Source organism: Periophthalmus magnuspinnatus, chromosome 6 (assembly GCF_009829125.3).
Source record: "Periophthalmus magnuspinnatus isolate fPerMag1 chromosome 6, fPerMag1.2.pri, whole genome shotgun sequence".
NCBI classification, from domain to species: domain Eukaryota; kingdom Metazoa; phylum Chordata; class Actinopteri; order Gobiiformes; family Gobiidae; genus Periophthalmus; species Periophthalmus magnuspinnatus.
The window spans coordinates 5,676,643-5,701,107 of NC_047131.1; the positions used below are offsets into that span (position 1 = coordinate 5,676,643).

A 24,465-nucleotide genomic window follows, 5' to 3' on the forward strand; every position below is an offset into this window, starting at 1 on the left:
AGTAATAACATTTTCATGGAGACAAGCTGGTGGTCAGAATAATACATAGCACACCTTTAACAAAACATGAATTAATATTGTGATAAGAACATTAATTTCTGTCTTTACCAAATAAGTTACTAATAAATAGATCACTACTACAAAAATATAAATAGAGCTTTCTTGAAATCCCCTTAGTTCAAATTTGAATTCTCAACCAGGCAGAACACACAGATGTACAAACAAGCAATATTTTGAGTTTGAAACATTTATTGCTTATGGAATCTTTGCACTAAACACTTTTATTTATACAATCATTTCCAAAACATATCAAAAGGAAAATGTAGAAAATAAAACATGATTTCATAAACGACTGATTCAACACAAATACTGGACACAAACAGTCATAATACTAATATTGTTAAAGTTAGTGAAAGTATAATTACCTAAAAATGATCAAGTTACATCGTGAATATAAAAAGTTAAGACTCCCCAGTGCTTCATATTTCATAGGTCCAGTGAACACAGAAATAAAAATATACATATAAGCTATAATACAAAATAAAAAGCAAAGATATTACAAATTGCATCACATTCATTTACAATGATTTCTGTAAAAAGGAAATCTCCAAGTTAGGGTTAAGGTCTGGTTTTGTTAAATTCTACTCTCCCGAAATGTAGAATATTTTAAAAACTAAAGTGAGTACTTGGTCACTATTCTTCACCTGTATGTGTCACCACCTAAACATAAGAATACAGTGTTTTCTGTAGTTTAGAAAAATAAAACTCCCAGCTGAGGAACAGATGTTGCTCCCATTACTCAACCCTAGATATCACCAACCATGAACCACCACTAAAAATGAAAAATGAACCTCTAAAAGTTCAGTGTATTTAATATTGTCATCTGTTTGAGGTAACAAGCTCCTTCCATAGTATTGTAAAACATCATTGAACTATAAGTCTCAAATTGTCTTCATGGGTTACAGCGTTTTTTTTTTAAATTGTCAATAACCACGCTATGCAACGCTGGATAGACAAATCAATCATTTTGGAATATTAGTGTGTTAACAAAATACACAAAATACTTAATTTGTTACATTCTTAATATAATTTTCAAATGCACTCTGCCTAGACATTTTTTTACATAACAAGTTCAGAAATGTAGTTTTTAGCTTAAAATTTTTAATGGGAATTGTAAAGTCTCAACAGAAGTTCAATTTTGTCTGTCAACTCAACTGTCATCTCCAAACAGCAGCTTTACTCCTCCTTATTTACCCCCAAGAAAGTTAACTGAAATCAGATGTTCCTTTGTGCATAGTTTATTACCACTTACAATGAGAATGAATCAGACAGCAGATTCTAAAACTACAGTGTCTCAGCTTCACAAAAACATTTCAATTTCAATTGGGGGTCATTCTAGTGAGGCATTTGAGGGAAAATCAGTTGGAATTATAAAGACTTAAACACAACTGACAGTAAGATAAGACTTCCTAGTGCACTTTAGGTCCAGTGAACGCAGAAATGAAAGTGTGTAATATAAAGTATAAAATGGAAAACATTCATTCACATTGACTTGTGTAAAAATGTAGCCAAATAAAAAACAAGGCCTTGGTTCATAGTTATTTAAAGGGACACATTCAGAGGTACATTGATGTTCCATTCACAATAACACTGTGATTCCCAAACTGTGGAATGCCTAACAGTGCTGGTTTGGACCTGGTTTAATCCTGGTTTAGTCATGATGCAGACCTGGTTTGGTCCTCTTAGTTACACATTTTATTCTCAATTTGTTTCAATGCTACTCCAGATTCAGCAGCTATACATTCCCAGGAAAGTTTGGAGACCACAGCATTATTTTAGTTTGTATGTTACAGATTTACAATGTTTTAAAAGCAACTTCACATTTGTGTAATTTCATGCAGCTCAGAGGCAGAATACAATCATGATATTAACAGTTCTATCTAACCTGAGTCTCTCAAAGCTTATGTGCCTACAATACTCTAGGAACAAGCTCTTTTTCAATACAGCTGTGCATCTAGACTTAGTTTTATATCTATAGTAGAAATGAGCCCCATCTACAAGCACTATCTGAAACACTTAATGACATCATTGATTTCATTTGTGCAGAGCAACATATTAAACTAAGAAAAGTCCCTTCTTAACTATTTGCCATATCTCCGCTATACCAGTATCATGAATGACTATATTATTATAATTATGTGAATCTCACCTTTACAGTTAATCTCAACGTTGTGCTATGGTGTTGTCTCATTTCTGTAATTTTACTTTCAGTTTCCATATTTGTTTTAGTACTTGTTTTAGTATTGGTAGTAGTGGTTAGTATTGTGTCAAGCTAACCAAAAAATACATAATATAAATTCTGGTTGGACTGTAGAATATAGCAACACTTTTTAGATCCTTTTGGTTGTAAGCACTTCAATACTATTTTTAGAGTCAAATGATAATGTACAGTGTAGTACAGCATCTTTTATCAATCAAATGTATTACTAAAATTACAGCACCATTGTAATCGCCAATCAACAACAGTTATAAGGATAAAGCAAACTCCTTAAAATTAGGGATGGTACACTGGTTATCAGCAAAAGTGTGATATTGAAAATTTTGCCAATATTTGGCACCGATATTTTTAAGTCTTTGTGTGCCCATGTGTCAGCAAGACAAATATCAGATATCGGTTACAGCTCAAAAAAATCCAAAAGACCATCCCTACTTTAAATCACATTCTTGTAGGTTTGTTTTTACAAACTCCAGCTAGACCTATAGATTACATTTCATCGCTTTTACACTTGGATCATCTTGTGGCACTTAACTTCATAAAACAGTAAGTAACCCTTTTCCACTGTGCTTAAAATACCATTCACTGTTGTTTTTTCAGCTAATAATACGTTTGCTTTGTTGTATGTGTGCTTTGCATGAAAACCGCCTCCCAAAAACATATATTTACACACTCCTGATTTGTCCATATGACTTTCCAGCAACTAAAGTGCTCTAAAGTTACTTAAACTATGGCTCAAACTCTCCCCTTTCACTGTAGATTAATGTGTGTTCAAAAGTTTGCCTGGCAAGTCCAGAATGATATCTCTGTATTATTTATACAGAGGAATATCAGTCTGGTCACCTCTCCCCACAGTCGTACAATCAGGTTCATGTTTTTTTTCAGTGACACATGAAACAAAGGAGCTCATTGGTCACCCATTATTTTGAATAAAATCACATTTCTCTCACCTCAGATTAACGTGAGTGATTCACTCATAAATTCTAAAGAAATCCGTAACGTTCTTCAGTCTCTCATATTTTTTTTCTTTTTAAATTCACATACATTTGTTTTGATACAGACTAACCATGCATTAGCTCTGATTGGCTAATCCAACTGTCAATCGAGACCATCTAAACTGAGAGATTCATCGGTGACCAGACTCACATCTTTGTAAAGTATTATAAGTGTGTATTCTGGTTCCCAGGCAATTAAAAAGTGCAAATGAGAAGCTAAATCTTTGCATATCCAGTGTCTACAAACTCATGGCTAATGTTTTTGTGTTTGGTCACTTTACTGTGAGGGAAGTGGCACCAGGACGTCCACGTAGTTGGCAGGAAACAGTCCAGACTGGGTCCCAATGGATCCCTCAAACCAGTTTTCGTCGATGCGATTCGTGAGGATAATGATGTCACCGGGGTCAAAGTTGAGCTCTTCGCCTCGTTCAGATTTAAATGAATACAGTGCTCTGCAACAGGGCTGATCCAGAGGTGCAACACTGTCAGCTGAGGACAGAAAGAAAGTGAGAGAGTTAATATGTGAAGACATGGTACAGAGGACATATTACATTTAGTCTTTGTGACAATATTTTTAACTTTAAAAAACAAAACAAAAAAAAACACCATATCCTTCTTAACTTGTCAGTGTCAGAAGAGTCTTTTAGTGAGAGATGTGAGATTGAGCAGATTTGAACTCTGTGTCCAAAATAAACAAAGACCCTAATACGCTTATACTGTTGATAGTGATAGTGACAGTGATAATATGATGAACTTGACATAAACTTAAAACTGCACTATGAAACTTTTCTGGTATAGGGTATATCATCAGCTTGTCTCCTGCTACTGCTTTGCCAAAAATGTGCCACAGGGAAGCAGGTTGGATCTGTGGAGAGGTGACACCTGAGTTCTAATTAAAAACAATACTTGCTTGATGTTTAAAGATGTTCATTGCCCTACTGTGGCAAAAGAATATTATCTTCACGGAGACAAGTAGGTGGCGTACTTAGTCCAGAGGTAGTTTAATTCTTACCATAACATGTGATGGGACTGCCAGGTCTGGACGGGATCTCAATCACCTGATCTGCTCCATACAGACAAATATTATAAATACCATTAAAATAGTACAAGTTCAAAAGGTTTATTAAGTTTCCTTTATATAAATACTATTGTTGCTGTTATTATTGAAAGACCATTTCAGTTAGATAAAAAGTTAAGTCGTATCATTGTGTTTACTATGGTTTTATTTTATTATTATTATATTGTAAAGAAAGCGCAGTGTTACCTGAGGATGTAGCAGAGGTGATTGAGGGCTGCTGGTAAAACCTAAAACTGTTCTCTGAGCGGCTTCTGGACTTTCGGTGTCGGTACCTCCTTTCTGTTTGGTTACTCGCTGCAGTTAGTCTAGAAAACAGATGATATTTGGAGCAAACACAATACATTCATGAAATATCTTTACAAAGACGTTTGGGTCTGTAAAAGTGTTCTGTCACCACAATTTCCAATGGGTGGATTAACCAATCGGAGAAGCACATGTTTCATTTTTGTCACACATTTTTGTTTACACATAAAAAACAAACAAACAAAAAAACAGAGAACTAAGAAAAAGCATGGACTTCTGCAGAATCAACACGTGAAGAACTAAACTCTTCTATAGCTGAGGTAAAAGAAGTACCTTAAATTTCGGACTATAGAGCACACCTCAATATAAGCCGCACCAGCTAAATTTGAAAAGAAAATGAATTTTGTCCATATATAAGCCGCACCTGAATATAAGCCGCAGGTTTTCATATTGTAACATGAGATATTTACACAGAAACACCGACACGCTTTTTTTTAAACTGTGCCTGAAAATTGGCACCAACAGACATCAACACGGGATGAACACACCTGCAGGTTTAGAAAATAAAGCTGCACCAACACGGAAAATCTGCTTTTATTTCCTCTGAAATCTTTTGTCATCTTTTTACATTGACCAAGTTGGATTCATTGATGTCGAGCTTACGTGCAGTGGCTCTATTTCAGGGGTCGGCAACCCGCGGCTCCGGAGCCGTATGCGCCTCTTTCAGCCTTATACTGCGGCTCTGCGTGGCTTGGGAAAATAAATTTTAAGTATTTAATTGAAGTGTATTTTATTTCTGTTAGCTCTTTTTGTTGTAGTTTAAATTGGAAGATTATTATGATCTTAAAATAAAATTATATTTTCTTATTTTTCGTTGCTCAAAATAAGCGTCACACTCGCGGAACAATGTTCAAAACAAACACGTCTCACGTCTCACAGACACAGACACAGACACAGCTCACTGTCCTGCGTAAAGAGCCCTGATTTTCAGACGCTGTGCGCACAGGGGTCAGGAGCAACTTTCATCCGTCCCTAATGACACACTAATAAGCTCGTCCGTAGATGTATCATGAAAATCCTGCTGGAAATCGCCACAGAAATCTATTTGATGTAGTAGCAAGTTTATTATCTGCTCTTGTCTCCGCGATGACATATCACATATAACACATCAGACACGACGCCCAAAAGTAGAGCCACAGCCGAGTGAAAATGAGCCAAAACAAAAGTCTTTGGAGAGCTTTTTAACAAAGGGGAAAAGGACAACTGAGGAGCCAGAAGAGGAGACTATGATCTCCAAGAAAAAGAAAGATAAATTTAACAGACAATGCCTACTTAAAATCTGGGTTTGTCGCTGCAGGTGACTCTCACGCAGAGTCCGCTCTGCGTAATATGCGGGAAAAGCAAATGAGGCAATGAAACCTTCAAAACTGCTTTGGCACATGGAGAATAAGCACCTGGGATTAAATGATACGCCTTTAGAGGTTTTTTTTTCTTTTTTAAAGAAACTGCGGAGCAGAGTAGACATAATCACATGATTGAAGTTATTTTTGCCATATTTATCTGCCATGTGTAGAAAGCTTGTCCATGAAAATAAAACCTACATTATTCCGTTACATTATTATTATTATACACAGTGTTATCTTCATTTTAGATGTCAAAAAGTATTTGCAGCTCCCAGTGTTTTATTTTACGTGGAAACTGGGTCCAAATGGCTCTTTGCGTGTTAAAGGCCGACCCCTGCTCTATTTCCTTCTTTATCTTAAAAACTGCATCATATCCATTTCATGATGCGCAAAATGATCGTTCAAAATCAAAACTAGTGAATTCTTCAGAGCAGAATCTTTCCCCACGTCTGTCTCACTTTTACGTTTACAGCTAGAGAGCGCCCCCCCAGGGGCCGTTATCCAGTAAAATTCCATAAATAAGCCGCACTGCTGTATAGGCCGCAGGGTTCAAAGCGTGGAAAAAGTAGCGGCTTATAGTCCGAAATTTACGGTATACATTTTGTTCTGAATGATACAAGAAGAGATGTCTTCCTAATTTGAGAGACACGACATGGAAATTAACCACTGTGATTAGATTGTCCCAAAGTAGGACGGAGGTTTGGTGTGCTGTATGAACGAACAGAAAGTAGGAGAGACCAACTCGCCAGGCAAGGTTCATGATGAGACAGGATATTTGATTGCTCAGAATAAATACTGCAGTCATTTTAATAGACAATGAAATGCAAAATATGACACATTTTAAAAAGTTGTCCCAGCAGTTATTAGGACTTTACTGTGTGGATTCAGATGAGAACAGTTTATACCTCACTTACCTGGACTGGAGGTTTGCCTGTAGGCCCTGAAGAATGTGCTGTGAGTTTCTATGAAAGTCCAACAGAGACGTGACCAGAGCCGACAGATTATTCAAGTGATCCACCTGAAACAGAAAGCACACACAGAGAGAGAGAGAGATTGTCATTTCTCTAGTATGTGCTGTATGAAACATTATGAATGAAGAAAGTGACATTAATTCTGGCATAGAACCAACAATAGATATGAGTTTTAGAGGGCCTTTACCTGCAGCTTTTACCATACAATGAATGTAAAGACGTAAAGGACAAGAATACATTTAAATCAGGTACAGGCCTTCTAACTTCTTTGGAGACCACTATACATTACAAAACAATCACATATTTTTACTTTAAAAACATTCATGATTATCTTAAAGCAGACCTATTGACCAAAATTGACTTTTTAGAGCTTTTAACCATTAACCATGTTGTTTCCCCTCAACATTCACTCACCCGAAGGGTGATGGCAGCTCCCATTTTACACCACAGTTGTGAACGTGGAAGTCAGGGCACTTGTTTCTTTTATTAACTTGTTTTAGATGAATAGTACAATTTAAAATGTGCAAAAATGATCCACGAGTGTTATAACTATATAACAGACTCAAGCCAAATAGGTTGTCTTTAACGTGTATGGTGACATAAACAATCATGATTATCTATTAATAAACAAATTTTGGCATTCACTCACATCGTTTTGGAGCAACAGGAACATGCTCCTCTCAGCGAGTTCTTTGGACGACTGAAACTTGTCCCATGCCGTCTGCAGTTTCTCAGAGGAGCTCTTCCCCCTCCTCCTCTTCCTATAGTCAAAGTCCAACCGCCGACCACTCACCTTCTTCAACTGGTACTGAGGAAACAGTATAAACAAGTACAAACAAAGAAATTATACTTTAGTCCAATGGTTCCCAACCCCTTTTCCTTAAAAGTCCTATATACCACAAAATTGATTCTTTTGAGCTTCAAGACATGTTGTAATGTTGTAACCTCAACCTTTGTTTCATTCACACATGTTTAAGTAATCCTTTATTATTAGTCTGTCTACATCTCCAAAGCTCAAAATGCTCTGGTTCACGTTGTGATGCCATGAAGCAGTCGTTTTCATGTTAACAGCTCTTTTTACTTTTAGATCAGTAGTGACAAGTGGCAATTCTAGGGCTGAAATCATCCAAATGATTCTAGTGAAGATGTATGGAGTTTAAAAACACAGGGGAGCACTTCTTGTATTACCACATGACATTTTTTGTCCTGGTTAAATCTTGATTCAGTCCTGGTTCAGCCTTGGGTAAACGTCTGTCCATAAAGATCTTACTTAAGAACTATGACAAGTGAGTCAATCTGCATCATTAAACAAGTCCCACTCAAACCTCAAACATTAAACTCACAAGCTAGTGTTAGCCATCTCACTGAAAAATATCCAAAGAGTTGTTACCTTGATCCCTTTAATCTCTGTGTTGTGGAGATGCTGCAGTGGGTCTATAAAGGTACATTTGACGTTTGTGTCTAGATCCTCTTTGGCTTTTCCAATCTGCTGTAAAGCTTCACCCACACCCGTCAGAGCTCCACCTGGAAAAGAGAAGAGTCATAAGTACCGTAATCAATGAGAATCTGTAGGAAAAATAGCAATGTCAACAAAAACAAGTATCCTAATAACAACATTCAGATATGATGTTGTTTCAATAGTTAAAACATGTCCTTATATGTGTTAGTTGAAGTTTAAAAGCTACCATCTGTATTGAGTTTATTTGATTTATTTTCAGGCCAAAGCTGGCACACTGTCAGACAGCAATAACGTAGATAGCGTCAAATGGTGTTATGAGAGAATACAACAGGGCCAGGTCAGCTTTAAAGCTACCATCTTTAAGTTTATTTGATTTTTTTCACTAGTAGCTGGCAAACTAACCTAATTCTCCTCCCCTCCACTGGCCTTTGTTCAGGCTCACCTGTGCTCTCTGGTCTTCTTCTGTCAAACCAAAGCTGGCACATTGTCAGACTGCAGCAATGTAGATAGCATCTAGTGGTGATATGTGAGAAAGCAACATGCCAGTCTAATTACAGACTGTAGGTTTAAGTAACAGACAAATATGAAATCACTATAAAAAGGCCCACATGTGTGGTCCCTAGTGAGAGGCAAGATAACCACTCTGCCACTGTACAGTCCAAGGGACAATAGTAGCATAACGTAGGAGAAGAACAGGATCTGTTTGTGCCGGAGATTCATGTGAAGTCAGTCAATAGATTTCCTTCCTCTTGCTATTTTTACATGTCACACTTAAAAGTCTTCCAGTAACAAAACAATAGAAAAGTGATGCTCCAATTCTTAGAGCTGAACATTGTGTTGTTTTTAAAAGATCAGCAATTTATATTTTTCCTTTTTTTTATTACCTTTTATTACCTTATCACCATTTTATTAAATTTTTAACAATGAACTAACTCAAAGGTAAAAATTCAAATATAGCTAAGGTACTTTGAACACCATAGATTGTGTATTTTCTTTACAATACAAATGGTACTGTGTCTTGGAAATACCTCAAAGCGTTGATTAGTATGAAGTAGTCAACACCAACACCAGTAAACTGTGTATAGCTAAAAACAAGGACAGTTATTGGGCAGGCAGCTATGGCTACAATAGAAACTTAATACCAAGAGCGAAGTGAATGAATAATGCACAAAATTGTAAAGCAATTTTGAGCGTCTAGAAAAACGCCTAATGCATTATTATTATTATTTTACCTTCATCTACAGCACAACTAGGATAAGACCACAATGTAATATTTAAAAAGTTCCTAATATTTCTGTTGAAAATTACATGCACTTGCCAAAAAAATTATTTTTTGTTTTCATATAATTGAAATCTGTCTTTTTTTTGTATTGGAATTTTAGCATTGCGAGTAACAACACTACTCACTTATACTTTGGTTGAAAGCCCATAACAGGCAGTTTTGACAGAATGTAAAGTTATATTATTGTAAATGTGTGATACTAGTGAGTGGACAGACAATACAGACAGACAATTCTTAGTTCAAATTCTTAGTTTCATAAAAAAAATTACCAAATTCTGAGCTCGGTCCTAGCTCATGGCCGTAGCGCACCATAGAATCTCCCAGCATGCCCTCTGCCTGCGGGTACGACCCCTCTGAAGTCCCCTGTCCCCGAAACCTGGACATGGTCTTCAGGACACTCAGTTTGGCTCTGTGTGCTGAAACGTGAGGGAATGCAATGATAAAACAACTACAAAACATACAGGTTTGCAATTAGGGATCTGGCGAAAAAAAAAAAGATCATGTAAATATGACAAAAATATATATCTTATGAGATTTTTTCTCCGTGCTTTTACATTTGGATTGGACAGAAAATGGGTTAAGTGTTGGTGAGTTACATTTCTTATAGTTTCCAAAAAGCAGTACTGGAATGGTAACAAAAATATAAAATACAATAAATAAAAAATTGTCAGGGCAAAATTGTAAACTGTATCACAAAATGCTTATATTTGAACACTGTCTTTGTCCCAGCTCCACTTTAGATAATCCTTGAAATTACAGTTGTGTGAATTTGATTAAGAAGAAATTAGTAACTAAAACAGATTTGGTGATTGAAAACACAGCTGTACAAACAACAAATTACATGCCTAGACTTATTTTTTTGAATGGGACTCAGTTTTTGCGATAACACTTATCAAATACTCAATAGACAAATTAACAGTAGTTGCTTTACCTGGGTTTGGCTGGAGGAAGTCTGTCGTTTTTGACAACAACTCATGAAGCATGTGATGTATAACCGCAACATTCTAATGAAGAGAACACAAGTGTGTTAAATATTTATTAGTTGACGTTTAGGTATCAGACAAATGTGAAATGACCCAAAATTACCCACTAAAGTGCAGAAATATAATTTTATACTCTTATTTGGAAGTTTACAACAAGTATTTTTAATTTTATTTATTATAAACAATACACTTTTTTATTTGACATATCTTTAACAACATTATAAATATATAGTAATCAGTAATATAATCTTCCCGTCTCATCTTTACACCTGGGTGTAAGTAGCCTAGCTAAATTCTTTTCATATTTAGTACCGGTACATAAAGTGGGATTATACGGCTCACTAGGATAAGTTCAAAGCATTTTAAAATGTTTTGAGACACTAGCACTTGTACCTAGAAACTGCTTGGGTTTCTATTTTGTTTACCCTTTTCATTTGCAGGAAGTCTTGGTCCAGCTTGGTTCCTTCAGCTCCCAACAACCGCTCATTCAGCATCTGCAAAGACAGAAGTGGACAAAAAGTTCAGAGCAACTTAGCCTTTGAGAACCTAACATGGCTAAACAATTAGCTTTTAAGGTCAAAATGTGATTCTTCTAACTTTTACATTTTAGATTTGATTTTAAATTGTTTCTGAATATTGAAATTAAATCTATACTTTCTGTAAAACCAGCAAATCATTTTGAATATTTGTAACTTTAGGAAACCACCATATGTATTTGAAACTGTGACATTTTAGTACTGCACATCTTACTGAGCTAATGTTACTAATTAGTTAGTAAGTCAATATCTAGGAATGTAATTGTAAAGTAAAGAGCATTTTTATTGTTGTGCACATTCTCAAGGACTGCAGATAGAAAGTAGCCACAGCTAAATCTAGTACAGATCATATTTTCTTTTGCAAAAATTTCTACATCGTCCCAGAGAAAAACAAAGAATAAACTAACTTCATAAATATGTAATAAAATCAACAGTCAGTTCACACTTATAGGAGAATTGCGCTGAAACACAAAACACTGAAATATGAACTGCTAAACTAATACAAGAAGCACGTACATTTCAGAACTAAACTACAGCCTTTGCAGGTTTTATAAATAATAATGATGACTTAAATCAGGTCTCAAAACCAGGCTATTTTGTCCTCTGCAAAGGAGCCAGTTGGACAAGACAGACAACCTGTTTAAACACTATGCAAACACTGCATGTCTGCACTGTACTGTGCACTGGAGACACTTTAAGGTCAAATTCTTTACGTAGGTGACTCAAAGTGTCTTACCCAATATGGAGGGGTTGATGGGGAGCAAGAACAAACTACTGTGTGGGGCTCCACGAAATTGGAAAATATTGCAATATGTGATATTAGTATGATATTTTAATATACTTCATGACTCAATAATTTTAGTTATAATAAAACTAAACAAAATCCCACGCTTTAATTTACTATCTTAAAAATACAATAGAAACTTAACAGAGACAGAACCAAGACTAAATCAAGGCTAATTTTGGACTTAATAAGCAAAATCATTAATAACCTCTGTGTGTTTGTATTTATTCTATACAACTGTGGGTCTGTAACTGTCACTGTACATGTGATGCTTTCAACATAGTGCAATCCAATGAATCCACTTGGACTGGAGAATTTTATAGACATAACATGACCATGTGCTGCAAAATATTACTATTGCCAATTACTATGCTATTCTTAGGCTACTAGTTTTAATTACTATGACTTAGAGCCAGATTGCCATACTGCACACATACTACACCTAACGTATTCTTAACTACAACATCAGCAAAAACTTCAGATGGTATTACTTTGACTTTGATCAATTTCTAAACTGGCAACTCAAGACTGCAAATGATCTCTACATTGTCTTTATTATCAAGTACCTACACTGTCTTTTATGACTAATACATACAAAGTAATCCCTTCTCAAAACACTGTTCAAGATTTAGTTTCAATTTTATTTTCATTTTGACATATTTTACATAATAACAGTCAACCAAACAACAAAGAAAAAAGAGTTAAAATGTGACTAATAGTAACAAAACTATAATGTTGTTCTTTTTTTTTTTTTTTTATTTATAAAAATGGGTAGAATAGAAATGCTGCTATTTTAGTTGCAGTGGTGTGATTGTGTTTAGTCCAAAACCAGGCCATGTGGCGCAGTCAAAACATGAAGAAAGAGGAAATAGACAATAAAATCTTAGATAGCAAAGGGTAAAAACAACACTGAAAACCAGCAGCTGTGTACCGACCTGGCTTGCTTTGTGGAACTGCTTCTTCATCCCGGACACCGACATGATTACTATCCGAGGAAGGGGCACGATCAGGCGGGCAGAGGAGAAGCAGTACCCGGGGACAGACCGCTTCCATCCGGCGTGAGACAAAACAATGAGCCACTAACACCTCCAGTGGACTATGGACAGGAGAAACACCGAGAAGCACATAATAAAACACTATCTAGCCTTCGGATTAACCTTATCTGACCAACGCGAAAGGGGGAAATAATAAACAACTGCTGCAGCGCAATGAGGACTAACATGAATAGATTTGCATGTTTCAGCGTGCAAAATAATCCTATAAATGATGCTAACGATTTTTGTACTATCAAAACTGTCCAGAATTCCGAAATAAAACATGCAAATCCCAAATCTTGCCTCTTTCCCAGCCAAACATGAGCGCATGTAATCCAAACAGCCAAAGCAGGACGCACGGGTTGCCAGATCACAGAAGCATATTTACGTATATTTTAAGTGTCTTAGTTTGAAATAACGTAAAAGGGCCTTGGATTTGAGTTATTATCGGCAGCATAAGATATAAAATAACACATAAGGTTGCTTAAAACTAAAGTGGCGCCTGTGGCAATGCTTTATCAAACAGCTGGCCTTGATTTTTTACTTTATTTATCATCGTCCATAACTGGTTGACATAGAGAGACAGACTTTAAAACGACAACAATGTTAAGTAAATGCCAATATTATGGCGACTTAAGTCTATATAATTGGCCATTTTAGAGTAACAGTACCAGTACAATCTTTAATTTGGTAAAAAAATAAAATAAATAAATAAACAGGTTGGGTAAAACGGCCCTCTACACATCTTTCACGCGCTTTCATGGCAACAAAATCACGCCCGCTTTAGCCGTTAGTTTCAAAGTTAGGATAATTTATTCATAACATTTATCAAACAATAAGGAAAAAATATGTTTTTGTCTCAGTTTTAAGTTATAGGATGCATCAAAATCTACAAAATGAACAAACATGTGGAACAACACAAGACGGTTCGCTTGTTGAAAGGGTACAATAATTAATTGTTAGCAGAAAATAGGCTAAATTAAGCTAACCTTGACTGTTAGCAATGTTTTTAATGTTGCAGTTTATGCTTAAAAATCTTTGTTTTAGGGGAATAAGAGGTTCTTCAACAGGCAGTGGCAGTTCCTATGGTTCAGGCAGTATTGGATCTGCTGTCAGTAAAAAGTCTGTGAGCAGCTTGAAATACAAGAAGAAACAGTTCAGTCATGCCAAGGGAAAAAACATGGTGAGGTGTTCAGAGCCTACACTTCAACAGTTTATATTAGCCTCGCATGAATTTGATAAAATTACTATTAGAAAGGCTTAACCTTAGATAAAATGATGGGGCAAAATATGATCTGGAAGGTTATGAAATATATAGGAGTGGAAAAAAAGATAGATACTGAATATTCAATTTTGCATGTTGTCTAAAAATATGGGCTGTGACTAAAAATAAAAATAACACAAACTTGCAATTCAATGTTAAAAATAATTTATTAATTCATTCCATACTGTATTCACAAAAGTACCAAACACTACATTCATACAAGGCAAGGTGGGTGAAGTGTCTTGCCTAAGAACACAACAACAGGACTTGGTCCAAGCAAGAATCAGGTTGTAAATGACATTTTCTCCCTTAGACATATTTATCATATCTTTATCAGTCTGTTTACTCATTTGTAGCTTAGTGGCACCAGCATTAGTGGCTTTTTATGTCACTACACCTAAAGTCACCATCACGTCATACTGTAATTACACCTCTTGTAGCATATAATGTTTTAATTATACAAAAAAGTCTACTAGTAACATGGAAAGTACTACTTTAAAATGTTTCAAATTCATAATCTTGTCTCCTGCAGGTTTGGGTTGTGGATGGTGAAGACGTGACTCCTCGCCCGCTCACTCACTCAGATCCTGGCGCCCCAAAACGAAGCCTGTTTCTTATTGACGAAGGCAGCGACTCAGACTCAGACTTGGGCCACACAGAAACCATCACTGTTTACTCCAATGCGACGTATATAACACAAAACAGCTAACAGTTTTTGGTTTCCAAAATGTTCTGAGAAGGTTTTTCAAAGTTATGTTTAATGTTACTTCTGAAGTCACATTTTCAGCCAGTTGTGTATTATTTTACTGAGCCCAAAAAGGTTATTTGAACTTTCTCGGAACATTCATCACATCCCATACAAAAACATAGGACTTATGAGAAACACCGAATCATGATTTAATCGGATCCCCGTGGCAATATTTTATGTTGGTGAAAAATTGGTATATTGTGTTTTAATGGTTCTCAGGGTTGCCAGATTTTCAGAGAGCAACAAGCAACTGAGCCTTTGAAGAAAGCCCAAAACATGCAGCCACAGTCCCACAAAAATAAGCCCAAATAAGAAGCAACAATTAAAATGTAGTGTGTTGCTGCTGAACAGGTGCTAATGAGATTTGCATATCTGTAGTCATATATTTACTATTACTAACACATTTAAAACATTAACAGATTGTATTTCAGTAATTACTGAGTCTATTAATGTGAAACTAAATTGAAGGTTAAAATACACAGCTTTTATGACATACATGTGCCCCAAAAACAGCAATCCACAACACTCAAAATTTGCAAGCAACTTTCCACAAAAAAGAAGCCCAAAGTTGCTAGAAAGAAGCAGACTCTATGCACAAATACAGATCACCCAGTCCTCTTATTGGTCAGCCTCACTTTGTGTCAGTGATAGGTGGATTTAACCAATCACAGTAACGTGTGGACTCTTTTTTTCAGCACTCTCCCTGCAGACACCACAAGCCACTGCACCAAGAGCTTTCTGAGTGTAGATCAAGAGGAAAATCTCTCTGTTTTTGAACTGCAAAGGCCTCTGAGATTTCAACATGGTGGGTGTGGCTTTATGAGTGATCTGCCTATAGAGTTACAGCTGATATGGTTCGGTTTGTTTGTCAGAGGAAGCAGATAGCATGAAAGAGGTGATGGAGGATATTTTGGAGACGTTGGTGAACATTTGTTTGAGTGAGACAGACACTATTCCCTTGTTGGACATCCCCAGTTCTGTGCTGCCTGAGGATGCGGAGGAGGCCGAAGAGCAGAAGTGACAAAAATACTAAATCACATAATTTGAGATAGTTATATTCACTGTCCCTCCTCTGTACTGTATATTCACTGTCCCTCTGTACCATATATTCACTGTCCCTCCTCTGTACCATATATTCACTGTCCCTCTGTACCATATGTTCACTCTCCCTTCTCTGTACATATCCAAACCATTTCAATGTGGAAACTGTCTCCATCTCATTGTTTTGTTATAGACAGAGTAATCGTCGATACATTGAGTTATGCAAGACTAAACTTGGAAATGATACATTCAAGGAGCGAGGGATGCAGACTTTCGACAATGCACGTAAAACTATAAGCATCCAGACGGATGCAGTGGTCACAGCTGAAACAGGTTACACATTTTCTTCTTATTAAATACATTATACTTTTGGGTAAAAATTAAAGACACATCTTGAAAACTCACTTATAGTTATATGAAAGTTATGTTCTTTGTGGTTGGTCTCATATCTCTTTTTTAATCATAAAAACACGTAAATGATAATTCAGTGAAATGGCGTTCTGCGTGGGGGGGCCCTCAGTTCTGTAGTTTTGAACTAGATTAATATTGCATTTTACACTACACAAGTAAAATGGTATAGCTGAATTAATACCCACCGTAATACCCCCCATCTGTCTTCTTTAAAGCAAAAATCTTGAATCTAATATTTCTCATGAGTATTATTTGTTGTTGTGTTCACAGGTTTGCTGGTGACAAACTGGGATATCTACGACTGTGTGAACGAACTGAGTAAATCCACTGCTGCATTGAACAATGAGAAGTCAGAACTCACAGAGAGTTTGGGCAGGACCATGTCTCAGGGAGGCAAAGAGAGACCGAACAAAAGCAGCAGCACAGACACAGGTAGGTAGATAGATCCATATCCTTATCTCCCTTAGAGTTACAGTGAGGAGCTCAGTCATACATGAGGAGCTCGGAGTAAAGCCGCAGCTGAGGTGCTCAAGCATCTGTTTCACATGCTCCCTGGCCAGCTTCCTGGCCTGGGAACACCTCGGCACCCCCCCAGAAGAGCTGGAGGAAGTGTGTGGAAAGGGAAGATTGCTGCCTTGGAAAAAGAGGAAGACGATGAATCGATGTGATTTTCAGTATTGATACTTGCTGAATAAGGATCTAGTTTTAATACTAGTTTTAGCATTGATTCATACCTAAATTTTGGCACTTTTACCAACCTTAGTTACAATTTTGTAATTGATTAGAGCAATAATTTTTAACATGATAATTCTAGTTTTGTGTGTGTGTTGGTGTGTGTTTGTGTGTGTGCGTATCTGTGAGTAGACAGCTTGGTCAGCTCTCTGCCCGACATGGACTATAACATGGACGGGTCTCAGAGCGAACCTCAGCCTCAGACTGTAATGAACTCTAAGGACTTTCTGCACTCGCTCCTGGTCATGGAGAGAAACGTCGTGGCAAACATCTTCCAACCAAAACTGGCCTTGTACAGAAAGCTTGCTCCTCTACCAGGTAATGTTTATGAGGAGATTAAATTTTCTTCTTTTGTTTGTTCTGGGATGAGCTAAAATAGACATATATTGTGATATTATATTTGGTGAAACAGTATTGATATTGTGGGCTGCTGTATCAATGTACATTTTACTCTGTTATTTTTTGACAGTGCCACAATTTTGATAAAGGAAACTTGTTTATGCGTTTGACATATTCATTGTTTTGATTATTAAAATGGGCATATTTTGTATTAGATTTATATGCAGGTAGTGGTTTAACAAAGAAATACTGTTGGTGAAATGTATTTAATTATTAAACTGTTATTAGTATCATGCACAATATATCAATTATTACTTTATTATGTATGAATTCTATCATGAGCCATGTATTGTGTTCTGTGATTCCCAGCCCTATTTTAATTATGGGAAGACAAATCCACAACTTGAGTGAGTATTAATTAATTAGTACATAACAAATGTGTTTGTATTGTCAGACCCATACCGAGCAGAGGCTGGTCTCCTTGAGGTAGAGGGACATAAAAAGCAAGAGGAGGAAGAGAAGGATGAAGAGGAAGTGACCACTGCTGTCTCTGGGGACCATCCTTCAGCTACAACTATGAGCCTGCTTTGGTCCTTCAGCTGTGAGCTCACTAGAGGCTGTGTGGTCACCAGTTTGTCCAGGCACAAGGAGAGAGCAGTAATGTCCATGCACTGATCACACAAAACGGCTTATGCATTAATTAGGTTTAAACAGACTAAATAAGGGTCAAAATGATAACTGAGCCAGGACTGTAGCAGGTCTAAACAAGCACTAGACAAGGACTAAACCAGCTCTGAACAAGGACAAATCAGTTACCCCACGTTAGACAGAAAAAGTTTAAACTTAAGCTAAGGTAAACTATGTAACGTCTCTGGCCGTCATCTGCTTGTCTCTTATTAGATGAACCATTGCCTGGAATGTTCCACAGCATATCATTATAAAATTAGCATTTTATTGCTCAAAAATACCTTGAAAAAACTCAATTTTTACTATGAACAGGGTCTCCTTTTCACAGCTCTGGCCTGTAACCTGGCCTGGTTATATTACATACTATGGAACATTTCATGCAAAGCAATAACATCTCCATGGAAACAGGCAGGTGACAGACCCTAAACAAGAAAAGCTACATAGTGCACTGTTAATGCTGTTTATGTGTACATTTTTTGGATGATTGTAGTGTGTTTTGGATTTTTTAGGACATCTTGGCGGTGGGCTACGACAGTTCTGCCAATAACAAGAACACCCCCGGACTCATCTGTGTCTGGTCTCTCAAAAATCTCATGGTACCAAACACTACCTACATATTTCAACCAAATTAAAAATGCAGTATTGAAATTTGTGGTTGTGGTGCTGTCTAGTGGCCGGAGCGTGTCATTTACAGCCACAGTGCAGTGACCACTCTAGATTTCTCTCCAATTGTCTCCGCTCATCTGGGAGTGGGAATGATGGACGGCACAGTGGCTATCTATAATGTGGCTAGCAGACGTTGCAAAGCTAGTAGTTCGTAAGTACGATCCCACTAAACAACACTCAGGTCCAATGAAATCAAACTTTATTCCTCTATCACAAACCAACCACAGCACTAGTTCAGTAACTCAACGTGACAACTGCATCTTACAGATCAATGAACTTTGTTTCTCATCTGTATTTAGTGTATTTTTGTTTTACCTACATAGCTATTCACTTCATGTATTTTCTCTTTAATAAATGTAAAAATTGAAAATCCCAGTAGATTTATCATTGTTTAAATACTTAGTAAAAGTAAAATCCACTTTTTTCATCCCTAAAAATCTTTTTTTTCCATATTGTGTGGTACAACCAATTGTAAGGTTCTTAAATACCCTATATTATACATTGTTAAAGTTTTTTGGGCACCTTAGCTAACATTTGACAAGAAAACAGCAAAGTAAAAAGCAATAGAAATTAATATAGGACCTTACATATGTTCAAAATGTATTGTCTTGTGATGAATTGTATTTAGGAGACAATGTTGACTTTTCATTTTTATTTTATTTTATTTTTTAAGATGACTTCTTGACATTGATTGATTGACATGTATTTATATATTTTGCGGTGACAGCTCTAAGAAGCACTTGCAGCAGGTATGTCTGGTGAGTTGGACCAAACAGCTTTTAGTTTCTGTGTCGCTGGATGGACTCATCAAAACCTGGCTCCTGGGCTCCGAAGGCCTAAAGTGCACAGGTACCAGAACAAACCACACTCACATTTATGCAATGTTAAATATAGACCCTGTAAAATGTCTAAGCAAAAACATTCTAAGCTCCAGATGCAGTTGGAGGCAAAAATTAAATTACATAATGCAATTTAATTGAGAAAATCACAAAATATGAAAATAATCATTTGGTGGATAAAAAGTACTTACCTGTACATTACATGTGAATGATATCAAAGCCTGATTTAAAGAGATTTACGATTGTGTTGGTGTTATTTGTTTATCTAACAGGACATTATTACACACACATTTTTTTGATGAAGATTTTCAGGTTTCAGGTTCAGGTTTTATCTACAGATATCTTACATACTTTAGCACATATTATACTATTTCTGAGGCTTAAATACAATTTTGAGGCTAGAAAAATCAAATATGTAACAGAAAAGCAAACCAACTGTCCTTTCTGGAAATTCAAAACTGAATCTTATATTATGAACATTTAAAACATGATCTTATACTAGTTGATCATAGAAAATATACTAGTCTGGGGTTATTTTAGCCTCCAGTCGCCTTCATTCTGGACTTTTTAACATTCTGATGACATGGGATATTAAAGTGTCTATGATAAATGGTTTGTTATGTATTTCCTACTTTTGTATGTAGATTTATTGCAGCTAAAAAATGTGAAAAATAGTAAAAAGGAAACATTGACAACCAAGAAGAAGTCTCAAAGTATCATGGGACGGAGCGAGGCTCCAGGGCTCTGCTTCCACTTCCATCCAGTGGTGAGTTACGATCAAGTCAAGGTTGGATAGTAACTAATTATAAATATTCAAGTTACAGTAACTGAGTAAAATGTATGTATATTTATACTAATTTGATATTCATTCTAGATATGCAGTTGTATGTCTGTGTAGACCCTCAGTCATCCAGGTCTGATCCATAGCAAACAACGGAGTGGACTGGTTTAACACTTAATCCAGTTTTCAAGTTTTATATAAGAGATTAATCTAAAATGTAGCTAAAAGTTAGAGCTGCAGTTGACTAAAGACATGTCCTGCCGATCAATTAGCTGACTAAAAAGGAGGCGTGATAAAAGTTCTCAAAACTATTACGTATCTACACTCACCTAAAGGATTATTATGAACACCTGTTCAGTTTCTCCTTAATGCAATTATCTAATCAACCAATCACATGGCAGTTGCTTCAATGCATTTAGGGGTGTGGTCCTGGTCAAGACAATCTCCTGAACTCCAAACTGAATGTCAGAATGGGAAAGAAAGGTGATTTAAGTAATTTTGAGCGTGGCATGGTTGTTGGTGCCAGACGGGCCAGTCTGAGTATTTCATAATCTGCTCAGTTATTGGGATTTTCACGCACAACCATTTCTAGGGTTTACAAAGAATGGTGTGAAAAGGGAAAAACATCCAGTATGCGGCAGTCCTGTGGGCGAAATTGCCTTGTTGATGCTAGAGGTCAGAGGAGAATGGGCCGAGTGATTCAAGCTGATAGAAGAGCAACGTTGACTGAAATAACCACTCGTTACAACCGAGGATGCAGCAAAGCATTTGTGAAGCCACAACACGCACAACCTTGAGGCGGATGGGCTACAACAGCAGAAGATCCCACCAGGTACCACTCATCTCCACTACAAATAGGAAAAAGAGGCTACAATTTGCACGAGCTCACCAAAATTGGACAGTTGAAGACTGGAAAAATGTTGAGTGGTCTGATGAGTCTCGATTTCTGTTGAGACATTCAAATGGTAGAGTCAGAATTTGGCATAAACAGAATGAGAACATGGATCCATCATGCCTTGTTACCACTGTGCAGGCTGGTGGTGGTGGTGTAATGGTGTGGGGGATGTTTTCTTGGCACACTTTAGGTCCCTTAGTGCCAATTGGGCATCGTTTAAATGCCACGGGCTACCTGAACATTGTTTCTGACCATGATGGCTACTTCCAGCAGGATAATGCACCATGTCATAAAGCTCGAATCATTTCAAATTGATTTCTTGAACATGACAATGAGTTCACTGTACTACAATGGCCCCCACAGTCACCAGATCTCAACCCGATAGAGCATCTTTGGGATGTGGTGGAACGGGAGCTTCGTGGCCTGGATGTGCATCCCACAAATCTCCATCAACTGCAAGATGCTCCTATCAATATGGGCCAACATTTCTAAAGAATGAATCAGCACCTTGTTGAATCAATGCCACATAGAATTAAGGCAGTTCTGAAGACGAAAGGGGGTCAAACACCATATTAGTATGGTGTTCCTAATAATCCTTCAGGTGAGTGTATGTATTTGACCCAGATTGCACTCACAGGACTGCACCTGCACAGGAGTTAGTGCAAAAACAACCATTTTTGCACAATGATAATCTGTTTTATATTTAATTCAATTCATTTATTTTTGTAACGCCCAAAATCACAACAGTTGTCTCGAAGGGCGTTCATGTTTTGGTTGATGGGGGAAACCGGAGTACCCGGAGGAAACCCATCCAGACACGGGGAGAAACATGAAAAAACTCCACACAGAAAGGCCTGGCGACCCGGGGATCCAACCAAACCCTCTTGCTGTGAGGCATGAGTGTTGCCAGTCAGCCACCGTGCTGCCTACACACAAAAACAAAACAACAGGAAAAATCCTTTAATCAACTAAACGACTAGGCCTACAGACCCACTAAATTGTATACAAAACTAACTTGAAACTAGTACTTTGAGGAGACTTTATACTTTTACTTGACTACAAATTTGCCGCCAGTACTTGTAATTGAGTACATTTTAGCCAAATAAGAGCACATGTACTTGAGTACATATTTTCAGTACTCTTTCCACCACTGGTTACAATACAGAGTTTCTTCACAATCATATGTTTCATACTGATAAGTTTTTTGTTTTTTGCTTTTTCTTGCAGGATTCAGACATTTATTTGGCTGGGACCAGAGATGGCTTCATCCACTTGTGCTCCGTTTTTAGGCCGTATTTTCTGGAGACTTATGAAAAGCACTTTGTAAGTACAGTGTATAAATTCTTTATAGAGTGTTTATTTTATGTAGTAGAAATGCATGCAAATGGCTGCTCACTCTCAGAGTCTTATACTGTTTATGTCACGCCGAGGTAGAGTTGGAGACATAGTGGAATTGTTTCAGAATCGAGTTACTTTAGGAACAGTGATATAAAAAGTAAAGAAATGTGACATGAAACAATAAGGTCTGTAGTGACAAGATTTTTAGTAAAACCTTAAATATAATTAAGTTAAATTTATTTTAGTGAAGAGTTGTCCAACTTGTCATATGAAATCTGACCCAATTGTTTAGCTAGCCACAATTTTCCCCACATCAAACCCAATGAAAACATACTCACTCTAGTTTGTGTGTTTATTTACTAACCCAGTAGGAAAGTCTGGATTAGTTGATCTTACTTTGACTCTTGTCCCTGTGTTGTCCATAGCTTCCAGTTAACAGTATCGAGTGGTCCCCCTTCTCTCCTGACCTGTTCCTGAGCTGCTCCTCTGACTGGACAGTGCAGCTGTGGAGGCGCGACAATCCCAAACCGATCCTGGGGTTCAGTTCCTCTCAGACTGCGGTCTATGGGGTCCGCTGGTCCCCAAAATGGCCGACTGTGTTTGCAGCTCTAAAGGCAGAACAACTGGAGATATGGGATCTAAAAATCAGCATGTGAGTTACAGAATATTTATCTCATATATTATAACTAATCATGTATATTATATATTTTTTGGGATCAGTAGTTTGCCAAGAATTGGATTGACTTGCATACCTTGCAGTGGTGTCATGCTGGGGATGTTCTACATGTATCTCTATGGTAGAATGTTCAGGCAGTTACCATGAAGACACAAATGCACACATTAGCAAGCAATACATTTTAAGAAAAAAAACTCAACTCAGACTGAAAACTCAAGTAAAATACAAAAAGGATTTAAACAACACATTTTCAGCAGCCTGTGATCAATATGTATGTCATGTTTAAGGGTTTGATTTTCAACAGAAAAGGTGAGAGTGACTTATTTAAGAGCACAAATCATCTCCACTGTTGTAGTTCCAACTAAGTCAGTTCCTTATAGGCAGATTGGTAAAATAAAACTCCAACAGAGCTTTAGACAGAACAGTGCATACAACTAGTTTCACACCCCCAGGGAATATTGATAACACCAACCAAAAAGTATCAATAACTTATACAAATAAATAAGACAATACTGTGCCTCTTCAGTCTGGACCCCGCCTTGGTGCTCAAAGCTGGGGCTGTGGAGTTCACCTCGGTGCAGTTCTGTTCAGAGGCAGACACTGTTGTCGTGGGAGACACACATGGAGAGGTCAAAGTTCACCAGCTCCACAACCTCGGGGTCGGCAGCGACGGGCAGGTAAACAATACTCAGATATAATTTATGTATTCAACCAGTTTAACAAGATGCTGATAAATATAGATTTCATTTGATTTTATTTAAGGTCGTAAAATTGGAGGACGTTATCTCATCTGGATTTTAATTTGAATGTACAACATGAGACAAATGTATCATCTCCGTTACCAAAAGTATATTACACCTGTGTTACAGGGATTTCAGCCATGTATTTAGCACTGTGTAGTTTAACCTTAGACCACTAGAGGGGGTGGTCTCCCTTTGTGACTTCAATGAATTAAATGGGCTTTTAAGAGTTCCCCCCAAATGTACTGTATTAAATATACATTGT

At 37.0% G+C, this 24,465-nt stretch overlaps 2 protein-coding genes across 2 annotated transcripts; one reads left to right on the top strand and one right to left on the bottom strand.

Moving 5' to 3' along the window:
- Positions 1-737: 737 nt before the first annotated feature.
- On the bottom strand, positions 738-13,402 carry sh3gl3b (SH3-domain GRB2-like 3b). Its single transcript, XM_033967927.2, has 10 exons — positions 12,945-13,402; positions 11,115-11,183; positions 10,638-10,710; positions 9,976-10,122; positions 8,356-8,489; positions 7,615-7,773; positions 6,909-7,012; positions 4,535-4,653; positions 4,283-4,333; positions 738-3,759 (listed from the first exon to the last, which is right to left on the bottom strand). Exons 1-10 carry the CDS (start codon positions 12,987-12,989, stop codon positions 3,548-3,550), a joined length of 1,113 nt encoding a protein of 370 aa, XP_033823818.1. The 5' UTR covers positions 12,990-13,402; the 3' UTR covers positions 738-3,547.
- On the top strand, positions 12,988-24,287 carry LOC117372479 (dynein axonemal intermediate chain 4-like). Its single transcript, XM_055222549.1, has 17 exons — positions 12,988-13,067; positions 14,091-14,226; positions 14,840-14,994; positions 15,751-15,860; positions 15,928-16,072; positions 16,290-16,429; positions 16,778-16,939; positions 17,372-17,557; positions 18,033-18,235; positions 18,775-18,861; positions 18,937-19,082; positions 19,659-19,780; positions 20,415-20,536; positions 22,674-22,769; positions 23,210-23,436; positions 23,987-24,137; positions 24,223-24,287. The coding sequence occupies exons 1-17, from the start codon at positions 12,988-12,990 to the stop codon at positions 24,259-24,261; spliced, it is 2,307 nt and encodes a 768-aa protein (XP_055078524.1). The 3' UTR covers positions 24,262-24,287.
- The last annotated feature ends 178 nt before the right edge of the window (positions 24,288-24,465 follow it).